Source organism: Nicotiana sylvestris, chromosome 3, assembly GCF_000393655.2.
Source record: "Nicotiana sylvestris chromosome 3, ASM39365v2, whole genome shotgun sequence".
Taxonomy (NCBI): Eukaryota; Viridiplantae; Streptophyta; class Magnoliopsida; order Solanales; family Solanaceae; genus Nicotiana; species Nicotiana sylvestris.
In genome coordinates this window covers 129,288,400-129,306,677 of record NC_091059.1, presented here as the reverse complement: position 1 = coordinate 129,306,677, position 18,278 = coordinate 129,288,400, and the positions used below count along the sequence as shown (strand labels likewise).

The 18,278-nt window shown below is 33.4% G+C and overlaps 1 protein-coding gene across 1 annotated transcript; it reads left to right on the top strand.

Annotated features, from left to right (window-relative positions):
- The first annotated feature begins 2,717 nt into the window (after positions 1-2,717).
- On the top strand, positions 2,718-5,039 carry LOC104210028 (probable (S)-N-methylcoclaurine 3'-hydroxylase isozyme 2). The gene is made up of 2 exons (XM_009758822.2): positions 2,718-3,709; positions 4,354-5,039. Exons 1-2 carry the CDS (start codon positions 2,840-2,842, stop codon positions 4,951-4,953), a joined length of 1,470 nt encoding a protein of 489 aa, XP_009757124.1. The 5' UTR covers positions 2,718-2,839; the 3' UTR covers positions 4,954-5,039.
- Positions 5,040-18,278: the final 13,239 nt, after the last annotated feature.

Sequence of the window (18,278 nt, the reverse complement as noted above, 5' to 3'; positions counted from 1 at the left end):
TGAACTGCTGTTGTATTGCTGCTCATATTATTGCTACTGCTGATCTTTCTTCTACTTTATTTCTGTTCCAATTCCAGGTACACAGCTTGACTTCAATAATTGTGAAGCTGAAATGTAAAGGATGAACTTGTAATTGAAGCCTGAAGATTTTAATTTAATTCAGTTTTCTGATTTGTATAGTTGAATGTTTTGTTCGTTAAGGATGTTTAGACTCTTGTTTATAGTTACATTGTCTGAACTGAACTGGGCTATGCAATAACTGGATTATAGACTCTTATAGCTTAGTTTTCTTGGATTGGCTTACCCAGTAAATCACCAATTGTAGTTAATTCCTTGTTAGCTGATTCTTGCACCTGTTGAGTATTGGTTGTAGCCAAATTCATGGTACATAGTAGTTCATGACTAGTCATAGTTAATTTCGTGTTAAAGAACTTTGTGAATCCGTTTAGCGTAGTATAAGATAAAACCTGGAGTGGCTGTTATAAAATAGGCTTGAATGGTTTTTAGTCTTAATGTGTCCTTCAGCAGTTCTATTAGGAAATCGTGAATCATTAAAGTGATTAGTGTTAGTTTATTTTTATGACAATTCTTAAGCATTGATTCGTTTCAATAATTGTAAAAACAAGTTCAAATAGCTCCGGATTTTATATAGTTCACTTTCGTATCCCAATAGTGTAAAATACCAAGTTATTCGAGTACTAGTTCAGTACTGATAATGTAAATAAAGTACTGTTTGGGTCTGGGCCATTAGAGGATTCGTTCGGATCTGATTAGGCCGCCCAGATTCGTGTTGCGATGTTCCCGTCCAGGCTCGGACCCCGGGCTCGTTGGGCTGCAAACGTCCTTGTAGGCCCAATGTTGGAGGCAACCTTTCTCATAGTAAGGTTGTTGACGTATTAATTAATTAGGGCCTTTTCTTTATTTTTAGAGACAAAAAATAAAAATAGCAAATCATAGTCACTTTTAGGTTTGCCTTTTAAATAATAAATGAGACGAGTCTCGCCAAACAAAAATACATAAATTGTGGGGCCCTTAATAAATGGTTAAAAATGAAACATTTAGAATTCGGGATGGGTCGTTTAGTGAATTTCACGGCCCTCCCCAAAGATAATAACACGCTAGTCATTTTAGACGCGCTTCTAATAATTTACTTTCTTAAACTCGGTTGCACATTTATGTGACCCAAATCCAAATCTCAATGGAGTCGAAATGTGTCAATAACCACGGGTGCATTGATGTGACGTGGTTCGAGATGTGTTTTCACGACGTTGCAATTCTCGTTAAAAATAATAGTAATAAAAGCGGTAAAAAGTTAAAATTTGCACATATGTTCAACATGTATTAAAATCAGATAAATAAGCCGAATAGGACATTTGAGCGACCGTGCTAGAACCATGGAACTCGGGAATGCCTAACACCTTCTCCCGGGTTAACAGAATTCCTTATCCGGATTTCTGGTTCGCGGACTGTAATACAGAGTCAATCTTTTCCTCGATTCGGGATTCAATCGGTGACTTAGGACACCATAAATCTCCCAAGTGGCGACTCTGAATTAAATAATAAATCTCGTTTCGATTGTCCTTTAATTGGAAAAACTCTCATACGCCCCTGCGGGTGCAGGTAAAAAATGAGGTGTGACATTAATAATACAAATACTATATGTTAGTATACAGTATACAAAATATAATATATATATATATATATATATATATATATATATATATATATATATATATAGTGTGTATACACACACATATATATTGTATATTATATATAAGAATAATAATAATATACAATATATATAATACATAATAATATACAATATATATATATATATATATATATATATATTATCTATAACTATACAATATACAGATATTAATTAACACTTTGCAAAAATACATAGAACAATTTTAATATAATCTACCTTTATTTTATAAGAGTATACACATAAGTAAGTACTATACAGTATCCTACACACGGTATATAACATTGGTGGGGAGAAGACATGTTGTGAATGATTCCAATTCAATTCCGTTTCTCAAGAAACTGGAGAGACTTGTGACATTATTTTGATGAGAGAGAAAATATGTAATTTTAAATTTAATATAGTGATATGCTTTAATTGGTACAATTCCTATTTTTTAGGTTCAATAATGAGTTTTAAGAGACAGATATTAGGGATGAAAGTGTATAATTTAATTTAATTTAATTAAAAAGGTAAAATTTTAAAATAAGTTGTATTATATGTAATTTTCAAGAAGTGGTTGTAAGTTATTTAAATAAGTCTTATAAAGATTGTATTCTACGTAAATTTCTCCTAACGGCTATATGTGCGCTTGCCCCGAGAAAAAGTCACGCTTGGAATAAATTATGTTATGCGTTTAGACAATATTTGAGTTGAAGTAGATATATATCCTCTTAAAGTTGAAAATGGAAAAAACACGCTTAATAAAAGAACATTCAGCCTAAATTATGAAAATGGGTTGGTTTAACTGAACTACAAGAGCTCGTTTGGTACGAGAGATAATGTATAATTAATTTCGAAATTAAATTTAAGAAGAATTTATTTTATGTTTGATTGGAAGAAAATTGGATATAATTAACTTCGGAATTATAATATTTTTTTATTCTATAAAAATATAAAATAATTAATTCGGGGATAATTAATACTGGGACAATTTGTTTCCAACCAAAGCCCCTACAGTGCTATAGAATTTTAGGATAATTAATGCTGGACAACTTTCCTTTCCCACCAACGGACCCTATCGTGGTATAGAATTCAACAGCCAAATCTAACCATGTTTTGGCAATGAGGAACAGTTGACTTGTTCTTTCAATGGAGTATGCTCTAGCAGTTTCCTTCCTTATCTTGATTCCATTTTTTGTACTCATCCTCAAACAAATCATACCAAAATCAGGAAATCTTCCACCAGGACCTCGACCATGGCCAATACTAGGAAATATTCTCCAGTTGGGAAAAAACCCTCATATTTCCATGACACAATTTGCCAAAATTCACGGCCCATTAATCTCTCTCAGGCTGGGAACTCAACTAGTTGTCATAGCTTCATCCCCTGATTCCGCAGCTGAAATACTCAAGACTCAAGATCGTTTGCTCTCAGCTCGGTCCGTGCCCAGAGTTGCTCCATATAAACTCTCTGTTGTTGATCAACACTCACTTGTCTGGTCCAGTGATTTGAGCAATCACTGGAAATCCTTAAGGGCATTCTGTCGAACACATTTGTTCTCAGCCAAAGCAGTTGAGTCACAAGCTGCTTTGAGGGAGAAAAAAGTGTTTGAAATGATAGAATTTCTTAGGTCCAAGAAAGGGAAAACCGTAAAGATTTCTGAAATTATGTTTGCTACCATTTTGAATACGTTAGGGAATCTTTTCTTTACAAAAGATTTGTGTGATTTGGATTATGAAGGGAACACTAGTGGGATCAAACATGTTATAAGGAAATTTGTAGAATTGGGAGCTATGCCAAATATATCAGAATTTTATCCTTTTTTGGATGCTCTTGATTTGCAGGGTTTGAGAAAGCAGACTAAGATATATCAGGGTCAATTGTTTAACATCTGGGCTGAAATTGTCAAGGAAAAAAGGCAGGCAATTAGTCGTGGGAGCTCCAATAAAATTCAAGATTTTTTGGATATCATGATTTATAGTGGATTCACGGATTTACAGATCAATATCATATTAATGGTACTTTTTTCATCCTTAATAGGATCAATTTGTTGAACCATGTGACTATGTCAAACTCAAAGCTTTGTTTTAAATACGATATAATTGTTAGGTGTTAGTCCTAATTTTTGTTAGCATATTTGATTTTCCTATCTGTTGAAGGAAAGGGCAACATGTTTATCATAATTGAGTTTTACTTCTTGGAGAATGAAATTATAAATCTCTCATATTTGGCTAGTCCTTTTTCTTGTAGGAAGGTTTGGAGTTCTATAAATTGAAGATACATCCTTCTCATTCAGTAGCATCCACAATGTAGCCATATGGGGTTTGAGAGTCGTGTTTAGGGGGAGAACTTTAAGTGTTAGTGTATCACTTGTGTTTGCCTCTTCGTGAGGTTGTTCTCTCAATATTTTGTACTCTTTTTATATAGTGGATTGCTCATCTCCGCCATGGATGTAGGTCAATTGACCGAACCACGTTAAATGTTTGTGTTTCTTTTGATATATTTCTCTTTGTTGTATGATTTATCGTCGTTCAAGATTTCCTTTACTAGTTTTCGCATGACACCTGAATTTTCGGTCCTAACAATAATTTGGTGAAGCAGATGTTGGTTTTTAACTAAATTGATTGATACTCACATTGCATAATCTTGTTTTTCATTTCAGGAATTAATTGCTGCGGGTACAGACACTACTACCTCAACAATTGAATGGGCAATGGCGGAACTGCTAAGGAACAAGGAAGTTATGCACAAACTTCAAGCTGAGCTCAGAAGTAAGATAGGGAGCAATGCCATTATAAGAGAATCCAATATCAGTGAACTTCCATATTTAGCTGCTTGTGTCAAGGAGACATTGAGAATCCATCCGCCAACTCCATTCTTGATTCCTCGTCGTGCTCCTGAGACGTGTAAGCTTATGAATTACACCATCCCAAAGAACTCGAGGTTGTTTGTGAACGTTTGGGCAATAGGGTGCGATTCTAAAACTTGGGAAGATGCGTTATCTTTCAGACCCGAGCGATTTATCGACTCTAGTGTAGATTTTAGGGGTCAAGATTTTGAGTTTATACCATTTGGTGCTGGGAGGAGAATATGCCCTGGCTTACCTTTTGCTAGACAAGAAGTACACTTGATTTTAGCTAGTTTGATCCATCACTTTGAGTGGTCACTTCCGTATGGTGAGGATCCAATGTTGTTAGATATGGAAGAAAAGTTTGGGGTTACTCTTCAGAAAGAAAAACCTCTACTAGTTGTCCCTAGATAACATGTATCTTCACTTAACCTCATTTAGCAGTGAGAGAGCTGTAGCAAGATGCAAATGAAAATAAATTATCTCAATTTGGTGGTTCATTACTGACTTTTCCTGGATATCAGAATTATAAATCAATTATGAGTTTAAATTGTATAATTGACAGAGTAAAGACATCACATTTTCTTGGCCGGAGGTCTATCGGAAACAGCCTCTCTACCTCACCGGGTAGGGATAAAGTCTGCGTACAAACTATCCTCGCCACTTGTGAAATTACACTGGATATATTGTTGTTGTTGATGTCATATCACCGTTATTTGTTGTAGCAAGTAACCTTCTTTATTATCAAGATTACAACTCCTACTTTTTGTGGAGGATTACTTATTTTATTTACACTAAAAGGGTGTGTTTAGTATGACGGAAAATATTTCCGGAAAATATTTTCCAATTTTTCCATGTTTGTTTGGCTTAAATATTTTGGAAAACATTTTCCTTATTAACTCATTTTCCTCCAATTGGAGGAAAATGTTTTCCTTATCAAGAGAAGAAAAAACATTTTACAAAACTCCTTCTCAACCTTCTCCACTCTCACCAACCCACCTCATCCCCTCTCCAAAAAAGTTTTTTTTTTAAATTTCAGTTTTTCCGTTACCACCCACCCTACTACCCCTCCACCCCACCCCACACCCCACCCAACCCCACCGCAAAAAAAAAATTATTTTTTTTACCTTAATTTTTTTTTTTTGCAATTTCAAATTTCTGTTTTTTCGTTTTTCTGCACCACCCACCTCCCATCCCACCCCCACCCCCACCCACCCCACCCGCACAAAAAAATTACTTTTTTTATAATTAAATTTTTGTTTTTTATTTTTATTTTTTTTGTTGGTTTGAAAGTTTATGGCTTCATGTTATTATATCTAAATTATTTATGAATACTCTTGAGAAGTCATTTTCCTTAATTTGCGTACCAAATACCGAAAAATGAATTAGATTACTACTTATTTTCCTAGAAACATTTTCCACGGAAAATATTTTCTGTTATACCAAACACACCCTTAATATATATAACTTAAACTCATCGACTATATGTTTTCTTAACTTGCTTATCATTTTCCTGTTGTTTCATGTGAATTTGTAAATCTAAGTTAGTTCATTAGAAACCCCGCCTTTTATATTTCAGGTAAACTTTGCCTAATGTTCAAGGTTTCTGCTAATAACTTAGTTTGCAGAGAGCCAGAGACACTATTTTGGGCTTTGTCACCATTTTCTTAGGGCTTACTACCTAGTATTGGGCCTCATAAGTACTCTAGCCCTTCTAGTTGGCCCATTCAAGGTAGTTATGTGTCATGCTCTTTGTCCTAAGATACCAATCCAACGAATTGGATGATAATTGGGCTTTTTTCACTTTTAGCACGCGCTAGAAACTATTTATATTTGGTAATGGAAAAATCTATAAATTTTGTATGTAACATACATAATGTATATATATACAAAAATATACATATTTTTACTATTATTTTGAGAGCGACTATACCGTGTTATTTTAGTTATCTCATTTCAAAGAAGAACGATCATCTATCATTTTTTTACGGGAAAAGATAATTTATTACGAAGACATTACAGAATACTGACAGTAACATCCCTAACAAAACAACAAGCTTCGAGGACATTTAAATTCCCCATTTCGGCTAAATTGAAACACACATTAATACTGAGTTTTTTGGTCAAATACACATAACCATTTCTGTCCATTGCTAGATTATTTAATATACTAGAGGCAATGGGTTGACAAAAAGTTGTTTTTTCCTTGCATGCTTGAGTCCTTCCTTGGCCATTTTGTGAGCCACCTTGTTTCCTTCCCAAAAATTATGGATGATCTTCGGGTGCTTCAGCTGGTGCATTAACCACCTACAATCAGTAATAATAGAGTTGTAAGGCATAGCATTTGAATGTAAGATTTTTATGAGCTATGTTGCATCTGTTTCCACAATTAGTGGAGAGTAACCATAATTGAGCGCGACTGAAAGCCCTACCCTTAAAGCTTCCAGTTCATATTGGAGAGGGGAAGACGATGGATTGGAGTGTTGGAAACCCAGTAACCAGTCTCCTCTATGGTTTCTGAAAACACCACCCATGCCCCCCAAGTTTGAGTTATATTGGAAAGCACCATCTATGTTTAGTTTAATAAAAAAAATTGAGGGTTTGTGCCAAGCAATTTAATTGAATAGGATTGGGTAACTATGGGTTCCCTAGTCGTGAAATTGTAGTATTCTAAAGCAAGGGACACTGCATGGGAATGGTTATATTTGAAGGTCATATTGTTGTGATTGTTGTTGTTTCTATTTGCCCAAATTGTCCATATGACAAAGGGGAAGAGGTTATCCCAGGTTAAATGGGTGGAGGGGGGATTTGGACAAAGGTTTCTAATCTTAAGCAACCAGTCAGTATGATTTTTTGCCCGGGAAAAAGATTGACCTAAAGTTGTCCAGAACGTATTGATAACAGCACAAGTTATGAAAATGTGTTCAAGAGTTTCCTCTCCATTTTTGTATACTGGACAAATAGGGTCAATATTTAGGCCTATATAGTGTAAATAATGACGCTTAGGGAAGCCTATTGTGGAGACATTTCCATAAGAGAAATCTAATCTTATTGGGACAATTTGACTTCCAAATCCAATCAAAATCAATCGATTGTTTGCTCTAGGATTAATTAGTTTATAGCAAGTCTTAGTAGTAAAAATACCATTTGCAATCAAGTCCCAATAACAAGAGTCATGATTACCGTTGTTGGGTTTAAAAGAGAGAATGGCATTTTGAATATGGGGAGGTAGTTGAAAGGGGATTTTAGAAAAATCCCAATGGTTACCTAGCCAAATATCTTTGATGCTAAGATGTTCCGTAGGAATGGTGAGGGGGGCCTCTATGTTATTTCTAAGAGTAGTGGAATTTGGAATCCAATTGGATTACCAAATATTCATAGTTGAGTTTGAACGAGGAATTCATTTTAGTCCTTTGTTACAAATCTCCCGGTCTTTGATGATACTTTTCCAAATGAAGGAAGAGTATTTTTTGATTTTTGGAAGAGCCATAAAGAGATGAAAGAGTTTGGGACCAAGGGAGCAATGGATTGTGAAGGATTCTCCAGGCTAGCTAGAGTCACTAGGTTTTTATCTTTTGCCGCATGGATGTCAATCTCCCATCTTTCTTATCCTTAGTCAAAGTATAATCTATCAATTATCTCAACATGATGTTAGAATTTTGGTATACCAATTACATTGTATTGACCCTTCTTTACAATTTATATGCGAAGCAATAATTTATGCTTACAATAACAAAATCAAGTTAAACCTATAAACAACAGAAATTTTTTCATAACAAACCTGTTAGTATTAACCAGAATACAAACACGTTAGTATAATTTGTTAAATTGCATTGATAACGTAAATATTTTTAAGTGTATAACTTAAATCCTTCGTACATTTAACAAGTCAAAATCTTCCTCGTTATATAGTAGAAAGTAAAAATCATGGATTTCTAAGCATTACTACACCATATTTTTGATAGGTTCTGGGAATCCAACATAATAAAGTTGTGGAGCATGCAGCATCATTGAATGTTAATGACTAAAAGCTCAATTATCCTTAATCCAATTTCTCTTTTTAGCCAAAAAAAAGGCCGACACTTGGCCACTTTGTTGTGTTGGGGACACAAGTTATTATAGAAGCTTTATCAAAACCTTTTCGTAGTGCGGAATGCAATGGAATAATAGAAGAGAAACATTACAATTAGAGAAAGAGGATTAAGACCTTAATTATATAAATGAGTATTTTTCTCTGCCCCGATCCGTTGGTTTCACATTGGATTGGAATAAAGACTTCCATTATTATATGCACTCCATTATCGATGACGTTGGTTGTTAGGTGTGATGGATTATAATAAGCCGCGGAAGCAATCTCAGTATCAAAATCACATGTAATCTAGATAATTAGCATAACGGGATTTTACGGGTTACCTCTTGAAGCGGGAACAAAGCTCTTTTATCACGTGAGTTTTCAATTCCACAGCAACTCAATGAATTCTCCACCACCCGCACGATCACGGTCTCCAAACATTCCACGGTCTTCTACTGTGTTACCCAAATATTGTCCGAAAATAGCAATTTCATGTGGGCGAAATTTTCTAAGGAAAAGGGGCTGAAATTCGGCCACCATGTGCTCCTCTCTCTAGGTGGAAAAACTTATGTATTTATAACACAAGTTTTAAGGGTTAAAACCCTTTTCCAAAACATGTTGGGTTTTCTTTTCCACCAGAAAAATGATTCCTTTATTTCCTATTATTTAGGCACAATAGGGATCACAGAATTTAATTAACAAGGCTTCCAATTATGGAATTAATTTGTAAATTTCGAAATTAATATCCACCATAATTAATTACGAATTATTCCACTACAAATTCGTAATTGCACTCCTTATTCAATTTTGAAATTCATCCATTAAATCTTATTTAACTCCCCATGTTAAGATTCAGATACTAATCAATTAAATTAAATTACTGACGATTTAATTTATTGATTATTTCCTTTAGACTTTCGTTTAATTTATTTCATGTGTCGGATACAAAATTCACCAGCCGGGTTTACATATGAAAACTTATAAGAAACCCAGACATGGATTTCATCAACTAACTATTATTTCGCCAATGTACATTATTATTATCCAATTTACCAGGCATATTGACCCACGAAAGAATCTCGCCTTTTAATAAATCAAAATAATAATAATGTACATAACTAATAATAGTTATATTAAGATTAAGAGTATAAGTATATTTAATGGCTAGAGAGTTTATTTTATTAAGTCAGTATAAAATACTTATCTCTACTTGGTCCGTTCAATACATACAAAATATACTAGCACAAGAAGTTGGAATTAAACCATTCCCATAATCAAGATAAATTATATTTAATCTTGTGCTACAATCGTTCCTGATGGTTTATCCAATTCCATCATTAGATTGTGAACTCAAACTTTATACTTATAAGAACCGATGATTTAATTTTCCGTGTATAAGATAAACTCTATACACTAAATCATCTACTATATAAGCAAATGACACAGACTAATATATGATTTATTTAAAACATTATTAAAACTGAATATATAATTACTTTATAATAAATACTATATCTAAACCAAACTCATGGTTAATAGTATATATCCCAACAATCTCCCACTTAGACTTTTAACCATGACAATTATTAGAATATACTATATCCAAATGCATGGTTAATAGCATATGCCCCAATAATCTCCCACTTAGACTCATAACCATGCATCTATAACTTTCTCAGACATTCTTTTACATGACTATTAAAAGTCTTCACCAAATAAGGTTTTGTTAAAGAATCTTGTCAAGTTATATCTGATGCAATATTTGTCCAGTAGTGTTTTGTCGTAACTATCTTGTTTGGTATTAAACTCTTCAGGGATCCTGGTACTGAAACTATCCCAAGAGTGTGCATCGAACTATAATTTTCTTTAGCATTCTCCCACTATGATGAAGTACTACTAATATTACCTTCATTACCTTACGACATTGAAATATTAGTGACTTCTACTATAGTGTTCACTGTTCAAACATCACTCCCACTCGATAAAGGCATATCATGTTTATTAACGTTCTCGCACTATTTAAATGCAATGGAACGTCAATTCTGACGTATGGGTTTTGATGTTCTTGAACATCTAGTTATTTCTTTGCCCAGTTCCTGTAAAAATAGTTTACTTCTAGGAACATGTTTTATTAAATAGACCTTATCTAGAAAAATGCATTTGTTTTAACAATTGACTTATTTTCTTTAGGACAATAAAATAAAACTCCATTCGTTTTCTTGGATATTCAATAAACATGCAATTGTCCATTCTTAGTTCCAACTTACATATCTGCTTTCCCTTTCAGAATATATGCGAGACAATCCTATATCTGAACATGCCACAGACTGCTTACATTCAGTCCACTGCTCTATAGATGTCCCAGGTACTAACTTAGAAGGAACTAAATTCAGAATGTAATTTGCAGTTTTCTAGAAATATTCCAAAAATAAATAAAGCAAATCTAAATAACACACATGTCCAAAAGAGACTTATTTCTTCTTTTTATTACACCACTCTATTATGAAATTTACAGTGTAGTCAATTGAGATGTAATCCTTTATTCTGATAAGTTACAAAAGAATTCTTTAGAGAGGTGCTCGTCATTACAATCAAATTGCAGTAACTTAAGATATTTCCTTGGTGCTTCTCCATTTCAAGTCTTAAAATCTTGAATTACTTAATTCATTAAGACTTACAGTGCATCAAATAAATATATTAATATTTTGAGTAATCATTTATGAACGTCACAAAAATACTCAAAACTATCTCTTACCAGTATGTCCATTTAACCATACAAATCAGAAGGGACTCATTCTAACTTATCACTAGCTTTATTTCCTTTTGAAGGGAAACAACCTTTAGTCAAATTTTCTTCCAAACAGGATCTATAAGTTGATAGTGCCTCTACTTTCAATGAACCTGAAGGTCCATCCTTGACCAACCTGAAATCCTATCCAGATTAATATGACTTAGACAAAAGTGCACAGATAAGTTTTACTCAATTTTGAAGAACATATTCTCTTATGAGGTAGACTAATATTGTTCTGTTCAGGAGAGACATTAATATACAATAACAAAGTCATGCATTCATGTACCACAAGAGATAAAATGTTTATCAAGCTCAATAACTCAAGAGTTATTCGAAAAATAAAATAATTATCCATCTCTTATTTTGCTCAGAAACCGGAATTAAATACTTTCTAACAAAAAGTACATATATTGCATCCTTTAAATTAATGTCTTATTACTATAAGAAAATTTTAACAAGTAATATGACAAATTGCATAAAGTCAATGTGGAGTTGAACTAAAAATATTAAATAGATCATAATAAGTCAAAATACTGAATAGTAAAATTCAGACTGCATTCAATATTTATATAGATACATGCATCTCGAATAATAAATTTCGATGGGAAAAGAATCATTCATGCAAAGTATATTATATAATGCAAGAATTATACAATCCAAAAACAAATTGAACCATATCAGATGAAGAGTATACTATTATTTCCAGTCAATTGTATATAACCTTTTAATACGAAATTTTAAACACACTACACATATATGTCATGCATCTTGAATAGCAATTTCGATGGGAAAAGAACTACTCATGCACATACATATGTAATGCTAGATTATTCACTCCAATAATTAAAACAGACTTAACTCAGATGGAGAGTATACTGTTAATTTTAGTCAAGTGAATATCATAATTAATAACTCTAGTTCCATTGATCCAACATGTATACTTAGATGGAGAGTAAGTAAACGATATCAATTACTAGTATTTCATCTAGTGAGCTTACAATAAATTTATCCGATATGGAGGAAGACCTAAAGTAAACGCGTAAATTTATTACTCACTTGAAATTAATAGTGGAAGACCATAGAAATATATTTCTATCACCACTTAATCATGATTGTATTTGAGTTACAAAATTGATTCAACCCTTTAAACTCAGATAGAGAGTTAATACAAGTTATCAGTAACTAGTAACTACATCCAGTGAGTTCATAATAAATTTATCCGATATGGAGGAAGACCTAATGTCAACGCGTAAATTTATTATCTCACTATAAATAAAAAATGGAGACCATAGGAGTTAATTTCTATCACCACTTTATCTCAACCACGAACTTTTCTCTAAGGATTAAGTTTCATAATTAAAATAATTCTCAATACCCCATTTAAACAGTCTTAAAACGCTAAAATTAACGTTTTCACTACATAGCAGTGAGTATTGTTCATTGGGATATTTCTGATAAACCTACCAAATTTCAGATCAATCGAAGATCGTTAAAATCACAATCTCCAAAAAAACTTGTGACCAAATTTGGAAAATTACCATTTTAAGCATTTTTTAAGAATTTAAAATATGACCTACATTTTTATCATATACCAATTCATATCAAATCAACATGTGTTATCATGTTCCAGATTAGACATAAATAAAATGATAGAAAAAATGATTTTTTGTATTTAAATCACATTTTAATCCGTCAAACCTCCAAAAAACTCATCTAAACGATCCCGAATCGTCAAAATATAATGTGATTCACTGAATAGTAGTGAGTTCTTCTTAACATATAGTTTTTGATGATCCTACCAAATTTCAGGTCATTCAGAGATCGTGAAATTCACGATCACCAAAAACTTGACCAAATTTGAATAAATTATTTTTGGCGTATTTAGGATTAAATCCATGTGATTTACATTCTTTCTATATATCATATCAAGTTAAATCATCATGTTTCATATTTAACACAAATATATTCGGTATATAAAGAATAATTTTTTTATATTTATAACAAATTCAATTTAATAAACTGCTTGAAAACTCATCTAAACGACCTCAAAATGCCGAAAAACGATATGATTCACTGCAGCAGTGAGTTTTTCTCACTGGATCGTTTTCAATGAACCTACCAAGTTTCAGGTCAATCGGAGTCTGTCAAATTCATGACCACCAGCCTGTAACCAAACTCAGAGAATAACCGTTTTAAGTAGTTTCACGAATTAAAATAAATATGATATTGATTTCCATTCTCCTTATATTATACTATGAGCTCAATGCATATATTATGTTCTTCCTATTTCTAGGATACATAATATCTCCTTTTGCAATAAATTATCCTTTTATTAAATGCACAAGAAACTAAGATATTATATTTTCTCCCGTTCGGCGAAAGACTTAATATCTCTTCTCATGGGTGGAGTTGGTATCACTAGTACCCAAAGATAAAACTCTTTTTCTAGTTAAGAACCTCCACCACAAATGTAGATTTATCAAGGATAATTTTCACATGGTACATTAAACAAATTTCAATGACTCAAATAAATAGACCATTTTGTGGATCCTACTTATTAATGCTCAATCCATGAATAGACACAATTTCACATGTACAAATTTATTAAGAATTTTTCATGAGTTCAAATAAACAAACCACTTTAGTGGTTACTATTTATTATTCACAAAATTCTCAATTTATGAGTGAAGATACATGTAACTTATAAAATTATTTTATGGCAGATTATGGACTACGGCTTAAAAGCCATGCCAATAATATAAAACTCATACAAAATACCGTTATATTTCACTTAATTACAACCTCCTACCAGAGAACAAAATTTTTCATCCAAAATCCAAGACTAGTTATCACGCAGGGCATGAAAACATAAACTAAAATTTGAGAATTTTTTTTTATGCACCAATATGCCAAACGCTCCAATAATTAGCCATCCAAGATATCAAACAGATGATTTCACTTTCTTACAAAATAATTATATCATCACACAATATCAATTATACCTTGTAAGACCTAGTCAATAAAATCATACACCTCTATTATTGAATTTAATTCAACAACATGTCTATTTACTAATAGCCAATGTGTAAACCTATTATATCACCAGTATTTAATCATGAAGACCATGGGGAGTCACCTCACCACCATTGAATTAAAAACGAATTAAAATTATTAAAAAATAATTTTCAGATAATATAAAAATGTCCAAAACACAGTCCAAACGGCCTCAAAACGCCAAAAATATCGTGATTCACTGCCAAAGAAGTGAGTTTTTCTCACCACGTTGTTTCCGATGGACCCACCAAATTTCAGCTCAATCGGAGTCCGTCAAGTTCGTTGACCTCCGAAAATACCAGCTATTCGGTCAAAATCAAGTTTTGCATTTTTCTAGGGTTTACCCCAAAAAGTTCAGATAATCTCAATCAAATATCAATAGAAAAACAGATATCTCATTATTACAAGAATAATCCAAAAATTTTACACAGTTAATTCATAAAACAGCAGTGCAGTTTTTCAGAAAATCACATATATATGTAATTCAAAAACGCACATAAATACGATATTCTTGTTTCATGAAAAACTTAGCTATCTAATTAGATGTGACTGGGCTCTGATTAGGGGTATTCGTCGGTCGGTATAGTACTATATTTAAATATATCGGTTCGGTATTTTCAATATTCGGTTTCTTAAAATATTATACCAATACCGTACCTAATTATATTCGGTATAGTTCGATTTTTCTCCTTTCGGTTTCGGTTTATTCGGTTCGGTAACTTCGGTTTATTCGGTTTCAATACTAACTTGTGCGTAGAGTCATAAAATATAATATTATTTATTAAAGTACTCAAAAGTACAAAACAAAAAATGTTTGTTGACAAAAGTTTTATCCAAAACCAGTAAATATCAACCCAGAGAGAGAAAATTGTACATAAAGGAATAAATTTGATCATTAGAAATGTCTTGTTACTTGCTTAGAGTTACTTGATGATCTTAGAGAATAAAGGAAAGCAAAATTTTAGATTTTTTATATTTATGTTATAATTAATAATATGTGTATTGTGCAATATAATATATATTTCGGTACGGTATCGGTATTTCGGTATTTCATTTTACAATATCAAATACCATACCTAATACCATCTTTTTAAAAAAAATTAAATCAAATACCATACCGAATATAAAAATATCGAATACTAAATACCAAAATTTTTGGTTTCGGTATGGTAATTCGGTATTTGCCAGATTATGCACAGCCCTAGCTCTTGTAACGACCCGACCGATCGTTTTGAGCTCTAGCGCGCCGTTCGGCAATTTGAGGCCATGAGCAGCTTCATTTCAGGTATTATGACTTGTACGCATGGTCGGAATTGAATTTCGGAAAGTTTGGAATTGATTTGAAAAGAAAATTCCCATTTCGGAAGCCTTAAGTTGAAAGAATTGACTAAGATTAGATTTTTGAGTAAACGACCTTGGAATCGGGATTTGAAGGTTCCATCAGGTTTGTATGATGATTTCAAACTTGGACGTATGTCTGGATCGGGTTTTGGAAGACCCGGGAACGTTTCGGCACCTATTGTAGAAGTTAGCATTTTTGGAAGAATTTCATAAGTTTGGGTTGAAGTGTATTTCAGTGTTATCAATGTCTGTTTGGGATTCCGAGTCTGGGAATAGCTCCGTATGGTGATTCTGGTGTTGGGAGCATGATCGAAAGTAAATTCGGAGGTCAATGGGTTATTTTGGAGTCATTTGGCTAAATATAGAAATTTGAAGGTTTTTGAGGAGTTTAACCGGAAGTGGACTTTTTGATATTGAGGTCGGAATCCAATTCCGGAAGTTGGAGTAGGTCCATAATGCCGAATGTGACTTGTGTGCAAAATTTAAGGTCAATCGGACGTTATTTGATAGGTTTCGACATCGAATGTAGAAGTTTGAAATTCTAAAGTTCATTAAGCTTGAATTGGAGTATGTTTCATGATTTCGATGCTGTTTGATGTGATTTGAGGCCTCGAGCAGGTCTATGTCATGTTATGGGACTGGTTGGTGTGATTGGATGGGGTCCCGGGGAGCCTCGGGTGTGTTTCGGATCATTTTGGGTTGTTTTGCTATAGCTGTTGTTGGTGTCTGGTGTTGTTCTTCGCGTTCGCGAGGATACTCTCGTATTCGCGAAGAAGGCTTGGGCTTCAGGGATTTTGTCCTTCGCGTTCGCGAAGATGTTCTCGCGTTCGCGAAGAAGAAAATCTTTGTTGCACAAAGCTGACTTAGGAGGCTCATATCTCACAATCTATAAGGAATTTGGAGATGATCCAAAAAAAAGGTTGTATCCCTTTATGTCTAGTTTTCAGAAATATAAACCATTTAGCATTTGGATTTGTGTACCAAAAGTTATGGCTGGTACACTATAGGCGGTACGGGAAGATGAAGAAGAAATTTGTGTTGCATAAGGCTAACTTTGGAGGCTTATATCTCAAAATCTATAAGGAATTAGAAGATGACTAAAGTATGAAAGTTGTAGACATTGGTGTCTAGGTTTTAAAAAGTTTAACCATTTATCATTTGGAGTTTTGTACAAAATGTTATGGCCATTATACTAGAGGATGTCTGAGAAGAGTTTGGAAAAATGGTTTTTAGGAATTTTCTTCGTCTGGCAGTGTATAAGTGTAAAGAAATGGGTTTGGCTCATTTTATCTCATTTCCTCCATGGGAGCCGACCTAGGAGCGATTTTGGAGTTCCATTTTCATCATCCATGTCAAGGTAAGTGATTCCCACCTATTGCAAGTTAATTACTTGGATTATATCTTGATTTTAACATGGAAAATCATGTAAATTAGTAGAAATTTTGGGATTTTGAAGAAAACCTAGGAAATTTGTATTCTTGGATTTTGACCACGATTTTGGGCATGAAATTGAGAGCTAATTATATATTTGAGTTCGTGAGGTTGTGGGTGAAATTTATCTTCGAAAAAATTTGGAATTTGGGCACGTGGGCCCGAGGGCAATTTTGTCAACTTTTTGAGCGGAGATGGGATTTTATATAAATTGAATTGTTATGAGTATTAGGGTGAATTTTCATTGGTTCGCCCATTATTTGGCTAGTTTTGGAGCGTTGGAACATCGGTTTGAGTCGTCAGAAGGAGCTTGGAAGCCAGTTATTGGATTTCGGAACGAGGTGAGTCCCCTTTATAACCTTGTAAGAGGGAATTGTCCCCATATGTGAATTAATTGGATATGTGCTCCTATTTGTGGGGGCTACGTATGCACGAGGTGACGAGAGTCCGTGTGTAGTTACTATTATGCTTAAGTCCGGGTAGTCTAGGGCCCAAAAGCATGGTTTACTTGTAATATTGCAACCTTGTTGTCAACTTAAAAATGCTTAAAACATATCGAACGTATAAATAAATTTTTAAAAGGCTAGACATCATTTCTTGACTTTTAAAAGAGAAGCTTGCCTTTTCGTGAATAATTGCTCCTTGATGAATTCTTGATTTGATTGTTTGAATGTGTTTATCTATTGTGGAACAGGCCGAACGCCTCGGTAGATTAAATAGATGCATCTATGGTTCGCGACATTCGACCCTCTGGCAGTGCACAATTTAAATATTGTTGGATCGGGTCGTACGACCTCGGCATGATTTGCGCATGCTTGTATTTGCTTGACTTGCAAGTTGTAAATAATGATATTGTCTCCCTGGCTTGAAATTAATGTATAAATGATGAAAACAAATTTGAAAAATGAATTGGGAAATTCCCTATTAATGAAAGAACTGTTTACTTGCTTCATGCTATTGAGTTACAACCATTTTTTTTATAAAATTCTCGTTTTATTATATTATTGGTATGTCATTATTGGACCATTAGCAAGTATCGAAGTCAATCTC